At 59.3% G+C, this 15,510-nt stretch overlaps 1 protein-coding gene across 1 annotated transcript in view; it reads right to left on the reverse strand.

The window, feature by feature from the left end:
* Nucleotides 1-2,824: 2,824 nt before the first annotated feature.
* ANKRD27 (ankyrin repeat domain 27) overlaps nucleotides 2,825-15,510 on the reverse strand; it is a 30,340-nt gene continuing 17,654 nt past the window's right edge. The window contains 11 exon segments of the mRNA XM_078619395.1: nucleotides 2,825-3,199; nucleotides 4,617-4,701; nucleotides 6,535-6,676; nucleotides 7,178-7,336; nucleotides 8,162-8,281; nucleotides 8,856-9,062; nucleotides 10,595-10,714; nucleotides 11,389-11,433; nucleotides 12,080-12,253; nucleotides 13,422-13,463; nucleotides 14,606-14,809. Coding sequence (XP_078475521.1) covers nucleotides 2,968-3,199; nucleotides 4,617-4,701; nucleotides 6,535-6,676; nucleotides 7,178-7,336; nucleotides 8,162-8,281; nucleotides 8,856-9,062; nucleotides 10,595-10,714; nucleotides 11,389-11,433; nucleotides 12,080-12,253; nucleotides 13,422-13,463; nucleotides 14,606-14,809 — 1,530 coding nt within the window. The 3' untranslated portion in view covers nucleotides 2,825-2,967.

Raw genomic sequence — 15,510 nt, forward strand, 5'->3', positions numbered from 1 at the left:
ACTCTCGATCGCCCGCGCGCGCAAATTTATCCGCCGGTTGCAGGGTTGCAGGGTTGACCGCAGAGCGATCATCAAGTGAACGGTTCGCCGCGTTGGCGCCGGGGGTTAGCGATCGTCCGGTCTCACCCTGCTCCTCGCTTGTTGAGGGTCAACAAATGGATTGACCCCCCCCCCCCATCACCACCCCCGCGACCGCGACCGCGCTGGCCAGTTAAAACCCGATCATCGCCGGATGTACACGGCTGTCATCATCTGTGTTTCTGCGTCTTATCTTGGTCCCCTCTCCCCCCCACAAACCCTTCCCCCGCCCCCCCCCCCCCCTTCATAACCCTGGATCTTAATCACGAGTCGGCTGCGGCCGCGTGACCTTGGGACTCGAAGCGCACCATGCTGGGAACGCCGCCGCCGTTTCACCACCGGCAAACGGAATTCAAATGCCCCTTGCAGCGACTACATTCACCAAAACGACACAACACTAAACAAACGTCTGAGATCTTGAGTTGAATCGTGACCCTGAATGGCCGACAATGCATCGAATGGTGGTGGTGGTGATGATGACGGTAGCGCTGGTAGTGGTGATGGTGGAGGTAGTAATGGTGATGATGTTGGTAGTGGTGGTGACGTTGGTAGTGGTGGTAGTAGTAGTGATGATGGTGGAGGTAGTAATGGTGATGATGTTGGTAGTGGTGGTGACGATGGTAGTGGTGGTAGTAGTAGTGATGGTGGAGGTAGTAATGGTGATGTTGGTAGTGGTGGTAGGAGTAGTGATTATGGTGGAGGTAGTAACAGTGATATTGGTAGTAGTGGAAGCAGGCATGATGATGGTCGTGGTGGTAGCGGTGGTGATGATGATTGCAGTGCTGGTAATTGTATGATGCTGGCGGTGGTAGTATTGGTTAAATTGGAAGTGGTGGTGTTGTTAGCAGTGAAATTCTTACAACCCTAAAATATTCTATTCGGAGCACACGCCGCAGCTCAAACGGCATCGGCCGTCTCCTGGCAAGCGATGGCCTGGTCTACAGGTCGTGGGTTTGATCCCGACCCTGACGCCTGCTGTAGATTTGGCGTCTGCGTCTCTCTCACCATCATCATCACGGTGGCTAGGAGATGTCAACTACCTCGCCTGGTCTACAGGAGGTCGTGGGTTTGATCCCGACCCTGACGCCTGCTGTAGATTTGGAGTCTGCGTCTCTCTCATCATCATCATCATCACGGTGGCTAGGAGATGTCAACTACCTCGCCTGGTATACAGGAGGTCGTGGGTTTGATCCCGACCCTGACGCCTGCTGTAGATTTGGAGTCTGCGTCTCTCTCATCATCATCATCACGGTGGCTAGGAGATGTCAACTACCTCGCCTGGTATACAGGAGGTCGTGGGTTTGATCCCGACCCCGATGCCTGCTGTATATTTGGCGTCTGCGTCTCTCTCATCATCATCATCGTGGCTAAGAGATGTCAACTACCTCGCCTGATCTACAGGAGGTCGTGGGTTTGATCCCGACCCTGACGCCTGCTGTAGATTTGGCATCTGCGTCTCTCATCATCATCATCATCATCACGGTGGCTAGGAGATGTCAACTACCTCGCCTGGTCTACAGGAGGTCGTGGGTTCGATCCCGACCCTGACGCCTGCTGTAGATTTGGAGTCTGCGTCTCTCTCATCATCATCACGGTGGCTAGGAGATGTCAACTACCTCGCCTGATCTACAGGAGGTCGTGGGTTTGATCCCGACCCCGACGCCTGCTGTATATTTGGAGTCTGCGTCTCTCTCACCATCATCATCACGGTGGCTAGGAGATGTCAACTACCTCGCCTGGTCTACAGGAGGTCGTGGGTTTGATCCCGACCCTGACGCCTGCTGTAGATATGGAGTGTTGGTGTGGATTTTTTCCTGCGGGTCCTCCAGTTTCCGCCTCTCTCCCCATATTTAGAATCAACATCGCGCGTGTAGAGTAAATTATTATCCAGCAGCACCTGGGTAAACACACTCTGGACCAGGCTTTCGAGCCTCTGAGTCTCAACAGCAGAAATTGAGAGTTTTAAGCGAGCTCCCTCATGGCGTCAGCCATGTCCCCCCGTAGCCCTTCCCCTCCCGGCTGGTCGACGCGAGAGGTCGGGTCAACGTCCGTTTGCCGGGGGTCAACGTCCGTTTGCCGGGGGTCAACGTCCGTGGCCCGGGGGTCAACGTCCGTGGCCCGGGGGTCAACGTCCGTGGCCCGGGGGTCAACGTCCGTGGCCCGGGGGTCAACGTCCGTTTTGCCGGGGGTCAACGTCCGTGGCCCGGGGGTCAACGTCCGTGGCCCGGGGGTCAACGTCCGTGGCCCGGGGGTCAACGTCCGTTTGCCGGGGCTCAACGTCCGTGGCCCGGGGGTCAACGTCCGTGGCCCGGGGGTCAACGTCCGTTGGCCCGGGGTCTCGTCCAGCTGGGGGGGGGGGGCGGGGGGGGCGGGCGGCGAAAGAGACATTTCGCTGCGAGCGTCGCAAAAAGTTCACCGACGAAAGCGCAAACGAGGCGGACGAGCGAGTGTGCGCGTCGGCGCTTAAATACACGAGGGGACCACCACACACCCCCTCCTCCCCCGCCATGCACGGTCGTTGTCGTCGTCGTCGTCGTCGTCGTCGTCGTCGCCCTGATTCGCAAACTTAAAAAAAATATATTATCCACGCGCCCGCCGCCATATTATAAAACAACAACCCGCCCTGGACTCTCTCTATCTCTCGTCTCTCACGCGCGCCGTCAGCATGACACGCGCGCGTCGTGAACATAGCAGCTGTGTGACCACAAACTCGCAAAGATAAAACGGTTCCTGGCTCTTTTAAGGCTTCCTTTTTTTCTTTTCCCTGGGCCAGATTCCCCAATTCAAGTTTCCCCCCCACCACCGCCCCCGTCCGCCGAGCGGCGCGCGCTCCCCCATCTTCTTCCGCAAGCGTCTCTCTTCGCGACGGACGACGTCGCGGACGTCGGCTCAGGCGACGGCGTCCACGCCGGGAGAGGGCGGCGATGGTGGCGGCGGTGACGACGGCGGTGACAATGGCGGTGACGACGGCGGCGGTGACGGCGTTGGCGGCGGTGGGTCACCTCCGTCCCGCCCGGGCTCGGCGGGTCGCTCCGTCGGAGCGGCGGACGCAGGGCAGCCGTCGGCCGACGGGACGTCCTGGGGGTCGGCGGGGGCGGGCGATCGCCGTGGGTGCTTGGAGCTGTGCGGGGGTGGCAGGGGAGGGGGGAGTCAAAACGATCGCGCGAACTTCGTCAAGGTCGGGGTATTCGAACTCGGGTAACGCAGGGAGTTTAATCAACTGCGTCGTCCCTCCCCCAACGGCAACCGCCATCCGCCGCTAAGCGGAGGTGACGTCGCCACGGCACCTGTGCCAGGCTGGGTGCACTTTAAGGCCAGGTTAAGCGTCGAACGCCCGCTGGCAGGAGGTCACGGGACAGACCCAGCAGGTGCCACAGGTCGATTGACCGAGATGACTGGCTGATGCACGCAACTGTGCCCCCTACTGTGCCAGCTTGCTGCGTTTTCGGCACTCAGCGCTCAGCTCGTTGTGAGCGTCGCACCCCGACAAACACGCACGCACACACACACACATAAAACGTACATAAAACCAAACAAACACAAAGATCCCCTCCCGTATAGCCTGTAACGGCTGTTGGGGCAAGTGCTGTTAATTTGACCAGGCAAGGCCCACTAAGCTATACGTCTCTTTCTTCAGAAGTCACCTGGCGATAAATGAAAGCTCAACGAAGGTGGCTAATCATCACGTGGAAGTTTATCGCAGACAAATACTCAAAATGTGGATGGGGAAAAACCGGAGGACCCGGAGAATAATCCACGTGACCACGGGGAGAGAGAAAACGCGCAAAACTCCAAATACACAACGCATCAGGGCCAGGATCGAACCTCCTGCATACCAGATCAGGGAAATAACATCTCGCCACTGAGGTACGACGCGGCTGTTAGCCGCGTAGCGGGGAATCGAACTCGGGTCGCCGGGATCCTGGCGTCGTGCGCCAACCACTGTGCCACCGCTCCCTCCCACACAGCGACACGCGCACGCACACACACACGTTGGCACGCACACACACACACACACGGACGTGTTGGCACGCGCGCACACACACACGCGTTGGCACACACGCACACACACACGTGTTGGCACGCGCGCACACACACACACGCGTTGGCACACACGCACACACGCGCATTGGCACGCACACACACACACGCACGTTGGCACGCACACACACGCGTTGGCACGCACACACACACACACGCGTTGGCACGCGCAGACACACGTGTTGGCACGCACACACGCGTTGGCACGCACAAACGTGTTGGCACGCGCACACACACACATGCGCGTTGGCACGCGCACACACACACACGCGCGTTGGCACGCGCACACACACACGCGTTGGCACGCACACACACACACACGCGTTGGCACGCGCACACACACGTGTTGGCACGCACACACGCGTTGGCACGCACAAACGTGTTGGCACGCGCACACACACACATGCGCGTTGGCACGCGCACACACACACACGCGCGTTGGCACGCGCACACACACACGCGTTGGCACGCACACACACACACGCGTTGGCACGCACTTGTCAAAGGAGGCGCTGGCGAGCGAGAGGCGAGTCCTCTCCGCGTCGTAGTCGTCCTCATCCACCGCCTCGAACAGGCTCCTCACTGCCGCACACAACCACGAGACGGTGTCAGTGTACGCACACGTACGTGTGCGCGTGTGCGTACGTGTGCGTACGCGTGCGTACGCGTGCGTACGTGTGCGTACGTGTGTAGAGTGCTGGTGGGGGAACGGTGGTGTAGTGGTTAGTGCGCTGCGCTACGAACCTGGTGACCAGAGATCGAATCTCTCGCTCACGGACAAAATCAGTGACGATTATCTGAACCGGTCCTGGGCCTCCCCTCGGTCGACTCGGCCTCAAACGAGGACCTGGTGCGGTGTGTAAACATAGGCCGGATGTGGTGCCGACTACCAACCCCCTCGTGTGCCTTCATAGGTGCTGCTTGATAACAGCACTTGGCCCTACGGGCTGTTACAGGCTATACGGGGGATCTTCGTCTTTGTTTGGGTCCATGTGTAACCAGACTGGATTATGTGCAGACCCTTGAAAGAGATGTGTACAGTCCCCATCACCAGTGAGCTCCCCCCCAGGGAAAGAGGCTGTGTTGGTTGGGTCGTGTTGGCTGGGTCGTGTTGGCTGGGTCGTGTTGGCTGGGTCGTGTTGGCTGGGTCGTGTTGGCTGGGTCGTGTTGGCTGGGTCGTGTTGGCTGGGTCGTGTTGGCTGGGTCGTGTTGGCTGGGTCGTGTTGGCTGGGTCGTGTTGGCTGGGTCGTGTTGGCTGGGTCGTGTTGGCTGGGTCGTGTTGGCTGGGTCGTGTTGGCTGGGTCGTGTTGGCTGGGTCGTGTTGGCTGGGTCGTGTTGGCTGGGTCGTGTTGGCTGGGTCGTGTTGGCTGGGTCGTGTTGGCTGGGTCGTGTTGGCTGGGTCGTGTTGGCTGGGTCGTGTTGCCCCCACGCCCAGCCACCGCATCATACCCAAGAAGCTTGCTTGGCCGGATAGATGGTGATAATGGTGACGATGGTGATAATGGTGACGATGGTGACAATGGTGACGATGGTGACGATGGTGATGATGGTGACGATGGTGATGATGGTGACGATGGTGATAATGGTGACGATGGTGATAATGGTGACGATGGTGACGATGGTGACGATGGTGATGATGGTGATGATGGTGACGATGGTGATAATGGTGACGATGGTGATAATGGTGACGATGGTGACGATGGTGATGATGGTGACGATGGTGATAATGGTGATGATGGTGATAATGGTGATAATGGTGACGATGGTGATGATGGTGATAATGGTGATGATGATCGTGATGGCGATAATGGTAATGATGATGGTGATGATAATGGTTACGGTAATAATGGTAACGATGGTGATAATGGTGGTGATAATGGTAATGATGATGGTAATGATGATGGTAATGATGTTGATGACGGTGGTAATGATGACGGTGATGATCATAATGATGATAATGGTGATGATAATGGTAATGATGATGGCGATGATGGTAATGATGGTGATAATGGTAATGATGGTGATGATAATGATGATGGTAATGATGATGGTGATAATGGTAATGATGGTCATGATGATGGTGATAATGGTAATGATGTTGATAACAGTGGCAATGACGATGGTGATGATCATAATGGTGATAATGGTAATGATGGCGATGATGAATGATGGTAATGATGGTGATGATAATGATGGTCATGATGATGGTGATAATGGTAATGATGTTGATAACAGTGGCAATGACGATGGTGATGATCATGATGGTGATAATGGTAATGATGGCGATGATGAATGATGGTAATGATGGTGATAATGATGGTCATGATGATGGTGATAATGATGATGACGATGGCGCTGTCCCCTCCGAACGACGCCGCCGGCGCGGAGCCACCCCCACCGCCCGCCACGGCGTACCGCTGCGGTGGCGCCGGGCGCCAACAGCAGCGCCGTGCCCAACTCCCGGCGGGGCGCGGGGCCCCCCACCCTCACGGCCGTCCACCTCGGACCCCCTCTCCTCCGCCTCCGCTCTCTCCAGTAGCTCCAGCACCTCCTGCTCCTGCATTTGGGAAGAGGGGAGTGGTGGTGGGGAGTGGTGGTGGAGGGGGGTGGGGGGTGGTGGGGGGTGGTGGGGGGTGGGGGGTGGTGGGGGGTGGTGGGGGGTGGTGGAAAATGTGCAGAGGAACTCGAGCTTAGACCCACTCACCACCACCCCCCCGTGGTCCTTCACCACCCCCCCCCCCCACACCGGTGTACCTTCACCAACCCCCCCCCCCCCGGTCCCTCACCAACCCCCCCCCCCGTGACCCTTCACCACCCCCCCCCCCCCACCGGTGTACCTTCACCAACCCCCCCCCCGTGACCCTTCACCACCCCCCCCCCCCCCCACCGGTGTACCTTCACCAACCCCCCCCCCGGTCCTTCACCAACCCCCCCCCCCGTGACCCTTCACCAGCCCCCCCCCCCCCGGTGTACCTTCACCAACTCCCCCCCCCCGGTCCTTCACCATCCCCCCCCCCCCCCCCCCGGTGACCCTCACCAACCCCCCCCCCCCCCTCACCACTGCGAGCTGCGCCGGCGTGCGCTGCTGGCGGTTCTTGACGGCGGCGCTGGCGCCGGCGTAGAGCAGCGCCCGCACGGCGTCGGCGCTGCCTGCTCGCGCCGCCTCGTGCAGCGCCGAATCCCCGCGCCGGTTCACCAGGCACGCGCTGGCACCGTGCTGCGGCAGGCAACGGACACGTGGCAACGCACGTGGCAACGAATACGCGGTGACGCACATGGCAACGAGCACGTGGCAAAGCACATGGCAAAGCACACGGCAACGAACACGCGGCAACGCACATGGCAACGAATACGCGGTGACGCACATGGCAACGAGCACGTGGCAAAGCACATGGCAAAGTACACGGCAACGAACACGCGGCAACGCACATGGCAACGAATACGCGGTGACGCAGATGGCAACGAGCACGTGGCAACGAGCACATGGCAACGAGCACATGGCAAAGCACATGGCAAAGCACATGGCAAAGCACACGCGGCGACGCACACGTGGTGACGATGGCGGCCGTGCATCCTATGCCGCTCGAGGTGTGTGTCTATACAGGTGTAGGTGTGTGTCTCGAGAGGTGCAGGCATGTGCGTGTATGTGTGCGTGTATAGGTGTGTATGGTGTGTATGGGCAAGTCGATGGGTGTGTATGGGTGTATAGGTGTGTATGGGTGTGTATGGGTGTATAGGGGTGTATAGGTGTGCATGGGTGTATAGGTGTGTATGGGTGTGTATGGGTGTGTATGGGCAAGTCGATGGGTATGCGAGTAGGCGCGTGTACGGGCGAGTAGGGGCGCCTACGGGCAAGAATCGCGTCCATCTGCCCTGCCGCTCACATTGGCTGCGAGAGGCCACGTCCTTTCCCCCACTCGGCGTCTCCGGGAGCCACCGAGCGGGAGGCCAACCTGGACGTCCCGCTGCCGGCTTCTCCCGTCGAATAGAGGAGGAGGAGGGAGGAGGAAGGAAGGAGGAGGGAGGAGGAGGAGATCGTCACCTGTACGAGGAGCAGCACAGTGAGAGCCGAGGGGGCGACGCACGCCAGGTGGAGCGGGGTGTTCCCATCGCGGTCGCGCTTGTTGACCTTTGCCCCGTGCTCCAGGAGGATGTCGGCCACCTGGTCACCGACACACGGATACACAGCGACCCACCCGCTCACACCCCCACTCACTCACAACCCCACCCACTCACACCCCCAACCACTCATCCACTCACACTCCCATCCACCCACCCACACCCCCACCAACTCATCCACCCACTCACACCCCCACTCACTCATCCACCTATCCATCCACTCACACTCCCACCCACCCACACACACCCCCACCTACTCATCCACCCACTCACACCCCGACCCACTCATCCACTCACACCCCCCACCCACTCATCCACCCACTCACACCCCCACCCACCCACTCACACCCCCCACCCACCCACTCACACACCCCCACCCACTCATCCACACACACCCCCACACACACCCCCACCCACTCATCCACCCATCCACCCACTCACACCCCCACCCACCCACACACACCCCCACCAACTCATCCATCCACCCACCCACCCACTCACACCCCCACCCACTCACACCCCCACCCACTCACACCCCCACCCACCCACACCCCCACCCACCCACACACACCCCCACCCACTCACTAACCGCACCCGACCCACTCGCCCACCCCCACCTGCGCCAGGCCCAGCCGGGCCGCGGTGTGCAGCGGGGTGTGGCCGTTGCGGTGCGTGCCGACGTCAGGGTCGGCGCCGTGCCGCAGCAGGGCGCTCGTGAGCTGGGCAGCGGCGCCGACGTTGGCGCAGGCCGCGTGGAGCGGCGTGAGGCCGTCCCGGTCGCTCGCGTTCACCGAGAGCCCCGAGGACGACAGCAGCGACGCCCGCTGTGCCGTGGACACGCGCACACACGCACACACACACACGCACGCACACATACGCGCACACACACACACACGCGCGTACACACATTCACACACACACACCCGTGCACACGCACACAAACACACACGTGCACACGCGCACAAACACACGCACAAATGCACACGTGCACACGCACACAAACACACACGTGCACACGCGCACACATACACACTCACGCACACACACGCACACAAACACACACGTGCACACACACACACGTGCACACACACACACACGTGCACACACACACGCGCACACGCGCACACACACACATACACACACGTGCACACACACACACGTACACACATACACACACACACGTGCACACGCACACACACAGACGTGCACAAACACACACATTCACACACACACGTGCACACGCACGTACACACATACACACCCACACGCGCACGACAACAACAACCGTCATTCGTCATTAAGTGACCGTGCCAGGCTGTGTGCACTTTACGGTCACGTGAAGTGTCGAACTAGCAAAGAGGTCACGGGACAGAGTCAGGTGCCACGGGTTGACTGAGATGACTGGCTTATGCACAACACGCACATGTACACGTGCACACAACAGACAAATATCCCCTGTATCGGTTTAACAGACTGTAGGGGCAAGTGCTGTTAGCGAGCAGTACCTATGAAGGCCGGCACGGTGCACGAGGGGGTGGGTGGCCAGCACCACGCCCAGCCGCATTTGTCTCCCCAGTGGCCATGTTTACACACCGCACCAGGTACTGGTTTGAGGCCGAGTCGACCTAGGGGAGGCCCAGGACTGGTTATAATAAATCGTCACTGGCAGTGTTGGTGGCCTTTGAGCAGGAATCGAACTCGGGTCGCCGGGTTCGTAGCGCAGCGTAGCGCTACCCGCTGCGCTACCGCTATCCTAAAAATACAGCACCATATTTTAACACTAAAGCAGTCACTGACTCGCAACAACTTGCAATCATAAGTGACAGAGTTAATTTCGGGTAAAATCAATGAAAACGGAGTATGCCGATAGCATAAAAATGAGATGTGATAGAGCAAATCTGAGATCAGGTTTGGAATCAGCACCCTGAAATTAGTCTAAAACAGCTGCAAAAGTCCAGGCCAGAATTTTTTGACCAGTGTTATCATCGCGTGAAAACGTACCGCAGCCAAACACTGTAAGTAAATGTTCCAGGTGCAGCCACCAATCGCTTTGCCACAGTGGTCAGCGCACTCCCCGCCACAAACCCGGCGACCCGAGTTCGATTCCCAGGCACAGCTAAACATCGGTGGCGAATATCCGAACCGGTCCCTGGACCCCACGTAGGTCGACTCAGACTTAAGCGAGTACCTGGTGCGGTGTTTATAACATCGGGGGAGGGGGGGGACAAAGGTGGCCGGGCATGGTGCTGGCCACCAAAAAATTTGCTAACGCTACTCGCCAACAGCACTTGCCCCAAAAGTCTGCCAAGGCTGTGGGGGGGGAGATCTTCTCCTTTGTCGTTGCGAGTGCACTTACCCTCTGTTGAGGCTGGCACGTCGCGCACTGGCACAGCGGGTGGCACAGCTGAAACATCGGGGGGAACGCCTCTGTGTCACTCTCGTCGCTGTCGTCTGTCCAGCCCAGCAGGAAGCGCGTCTGTGCCCAGCGGGAACCGCACGGGGAGGGGAGGCGGACACACCACGCACAGTCCTGTTAAGCCACGTGATCATAGCCGGAGACATCTCTTGCCTCTCCCCTCTCATCTCACTCTACTCCCCTCCACGCACTCTCCTACCTCTCCCCTCTCATCTCACTCTACTCCCCTCCACGCACTCTCCTACCTCTCCCCTCTCATCTCACTCTACTCCCCTCCACGCACTCTCCTACCTCTCCCCTCTCATCTCACTCGACTCCCCTCCACGCACTCTCCTACCTCTCCCCTCTCAACTCACTCTACTCCCCTCCACGCACTCTCCTGCCTCTCCCCTCTCATCTCACTCGACTCCCCTCCACGCACTCTCCTACCTCTCACACGGACTGGCAGAGACCCACACTCAGTGACCCACAGACTCCGAGACCCACAGATTCACATGACCTAGACTCCGAAACCCACAGATTCACATGACCTACACTCCGAGACCCACAGACTCACAGAGTGACCCACAGACTCCGAGACCCGCAGACCCAAAGAGAGACCCGTAGACTCGCGTAGATACCAACAGACTTGCGCAGGCACCCACAGACCCGCACAGGGAGGGAGTCGCGATAACCGCGGTAACCGATCACCGCCAGCTCGCCACGGCCGGGCCCACGCGGGGCAGAGCGCTCACCATGACGAGGTCCCCGTCGGCCACGGCCTTGAGCAGGCGCTCCACCTGCACACACGGCACGCGCGCGTAGCACAGCCGCAGAAAGCCGCGCGGTCGGTTACCCAGCCAGATGACGGCGGCGGTTTGCGATGACGACGGAAACGATGATGACGATAACGATGATGGCGACGATAGTGATGACGATAGTGATGACGACGATGATGGCCATTATGTTGTGATTGTAGCGCCGCTGGAATAACAACGGCTGGGCTGAACAACCAGCAGCACCACCACAACCAACACCACCAGCACCACTACAACCATCACCACCACAACCATCACCAACACCACCACCACAATCAACCACCACCAGCACCACCACAACCAACCACCGCCAGCACCACCACAACCAACAATCACCACCACCAGCACCACCAGCACCACCACCAGCATCAACCACACCACCACCAGCACCACTAGCAACCACCAGCAGCAGCAACACCACTAGCACCAGCACCACCACCAACCACACCAACCACCAGAATCACCACCACCAACCACACCAACCCCACAAGCCCCACCACCACCATCACCAGCGCCAACCAGCACCAACCACCCCAACCACCACCAGCCACCACCACCAGCCACCACCAGCTACGACCACCACCACCAGCCACCACCACCACCAACCACCACCACCACCACCCCGTACCTCACGCACCCTGCTCTTCTCGTCGTCGCTTTGCGTCTCCAGCATCGTCGCCGACGACGACAGCGACGACGACGCGTCCGACAGCGTCGATGAGCGCCGGCTGCTGCTGCTGCAATCTGGGCTCCGATTGGCCGAGGGCGACGGCCTATCGGATGCCTTGCTGCTGTCAGGTGGCTGAAAGCGACCGAGGTGGGGGCACAGAGCCGGGTCACGTAACAAAACTACAAACTAAACTATTGTTTTTATTTTACCAGATAAGGGTTCACTGAGCTATATCACTTTTTCCTAAGCGACCTGGCCACAAACGATAGCTCCACCAAGTTGCTTATTGAGGGGCTGGATGGCTGAAATGGTGAGAGATGTTTGGGGTGGTGGGCGATAGGAGGATCCCCAGTTTGATTGCAGGGAAAAGTGTGCAGTGAATAGTGTAGTGTATAGTATTGCAGTATATAGTGTAATGTATAGTGTAGTGTATAGTGTAGTGTAGTCGTGTATAGTGTAGTGTATAGTAGTGTGTAGTAGTGTATAGTGCAGTATATAGTGTGGTGTATCGTGTAGTGTATCAGTGTATAGTGTAGTGTAGTAGTGTATAGTGTAGTGTATAGTGTAGTGTATAGTGTAGTAGTGTATAGTGTAGTAGTGTATAGTGCAGTATATAGTGTAGTGTATAGTGTAGTGTATAGCACAAGACGGTGGTGAGGCCAGTGCTGTTGTACGGGGCCGAATGCTGGGGCACAATAAAAAGGGAGGACCAACGCTAAGGCAGTCACAGAGATGAGGACGGCGTGGAGACAGGGCGGTGTGGAGACAGCGTGGAGACAGGGCAGCGTCTCCATGCTGCCCTGTAGGTAACGTTGTGATTTCGGCCAACAGCTGTCACCATTATGTATGGGGGGTTTGCTTTGTTATTTCGTTACGACAAGAAACCGATGGAACATGGAGGAAATCCATGCAGAACAGCACCACCAGCACCACTGCCAGCACCAATAGACAAAGATCCCCCGTATAGCTTTAACAAACTGTTGGGGCAAGTGCTGTTAGCGAGCACCTATAAAGGCCGGAACAGCACACGAGGGGGTGGGTAGTCAACATCACGCCCAGCCGCCTCTGTCTCCCCAGTGGCGATGTTTACTATACACCGCACCAGGTACTCATTGAGACCGAGTCGACCTAGGGGAGGCCCAGGACCGGTTCAGATAATCGTCACCGGCAGTGGCCGTAAAGGGGAATCGAACCCGGGGTGGCCGGGTTCGTAGCGGCGCAGTGGCGCTGACCACCGCCGCTGCGCCGCCACTCCCCGCACACAACCAGCAGCACCGATTTTCAACCGGGGCCAACGCACCTCGTCAGAATGCGGACTGGAATTGTGGATCAGAGCCATGACCTGCAGAAGAGACACGGGGGTGAGGGGGGTGTGGAATACATCAGACACAGCCTCTGGACGACGGCCCCCTGCTTTCCCAACCCCAGTCCACTCCACCCACGGGTTCTCAGGCTCGCGACGCGGCGGTGGTGTCGGGCTGCGTTGGCCTGGCGACAGGGCGACCTCGTGTAAAGCCCCGGCCACGTCCGCCGGTGCCGTCACCCACGACCGCACAACCACACGGACGCTGCTCGCCGTCACGCCCGCACGGGGGCGACGGGTACGGCCGGCTACGTACGGCGCGAAAGAAGTTCAACGTACGTCGCTGTTGCCGCCGCACCGAAGGGCTCGCCGTGCCGAGCACCGCACAGGGTGGTCAGGGTCACAGCTGGCCACATTCCACCGCGGCGGTCGGTATGGGTTGGCCAACGCGGGGGAGCGTGGGACGGAGGAAGCGCCATGGTGCGGTACGACAACCAAAATGGATTTTGCCGTACAGCGCTCTGCCGCCTGTAGCGCCTGATATAGCAGCGTCGACTGGTAACGCTGCGCCCGCCGGTGCCGCTTCTCCGGATCCTCCAATTTCTCCCTTCATGTTTAGAAATGTGCGCTTCGAGTATTTGGCTGCTGTACATTTCCACGTGATAAGCTCTTCGTTGAGCTATCACTTGAGGCCGGTTAGCTTCTGAAAAGGAGCTACGTAGCTCAGTGGGCCTTACTTGGCGCTCACACGCTCACACGTGCTCTCGCGCGCTCACTCGCTCACTCGCTCACTCGCTCACTCGCTCACATGCCCACGCGCTCACGCACTCACTCACGCTCTCACGCGTGCTCTCACACGCTCACGCGATCACACGCCAACACGCCCACACGCTCACGCGCTCACGCACTCACTCACGCTCTCGCACTCACTCACGCTCTCACGCGTGCTATCGCGCGCTCACGCGCTCACGCGCGCTATCGCGCGCTCACGCGCTCACGCGCGCTCACGCGCTCACGCGCGCTATCGCGCGCTCACGCGCTCACGCGCGCTCACGCGCTCACGCGCTCACACGCGCTCACGCGCTCACGCGCTCACGCGCGCTCACGCGCTCACGCGCGCTCACGCGCTCACGCGCTCACGCGCTCACGCGCTCACGCAGGCACGGGGCCCCTCCACTCACCCGCGAGTTGAGCGCGCACGTGAGCGCCGTCTCGCCGGCGCGGTTCTGCAGGTCGGGCGCGGCGCCGGCCTCCAGCAGGGAGGCCACCACAGGCTCGTAGCCCCAGCGCGCCGCCACGTGCAGCGGCGAGTCCCCGCGGTCGTTCTGAGCGCTGGGGTCGACGTGGCGGCCCCGGGCGCTGAAGAACACCAGCGCCTTCACGCACTGCCGCCAGCACACGGGAGGCAGGGGGAAAGGGATTCACGCACTGCCGCCACCACACGGGAGGCAGGGGAAGGCCTTCACGCACTGCCGCCACCACACGGGAGGCAGGGGAAGGCCTTCACGCACTGCCGCCACCACACGGGAGGCAGGGGAAGGCCTTCACGCACTGCCGCCACCACACGGGAGGCAGGGGAAGGCCTTCACGCACTGCCGCCACCACACGGGAGGCAGGGGAAGGCCTTCACGCACTGCCGCCACCACACGGGAGGCAGGGGGAAGGCCTTCACGCACTGCCGCGCGCACACGGGAGGCAGAGGAAAGGGCTTGACGCACTGCCTAAGGAGATGTTGACCAGCTCGCCTGGTGTGCAGGAGGACGTGGGGTCGATACCGACCCCTGCTGTATATTTGGAGTTTGCGTGTCTTTATCTCTCATCAGCATCATCACGGTGGCTGGGAGATGTGAACTACCTCGCCGGGTACGCAGGAGGTCGTGGGTTCGATCCCGACCCTGACGCCTGCTGCTGTATATTTGGAGTTTGCGTCTCTCTCTCATCATCATCATCACGGTGGCTAGGAGATGTTAACCAACACTGGGATGCTGCGATTTTGGCCTGCCACGTTTTTCGTGGTCAGGTACTTATGTCATACTGATGACAATACTATATTATATAATAAAAAAATAAAAAATAAAATGTTTTA

The sequence above is a fragment of the Lampetra planeri genome, chromosome 63 (genome assembly GCF_965212315.1).
Source record: "Lampetra planeri chromosome 63, kcLamPlan1.2.h2, whole genome shotgun sequence".
NCBI lineage: Eukaryota > Metazoa > Chordata > Hyperoartia > Petromyzontiformes > Petromyzontidae > Lampetra > Lampetra planeri.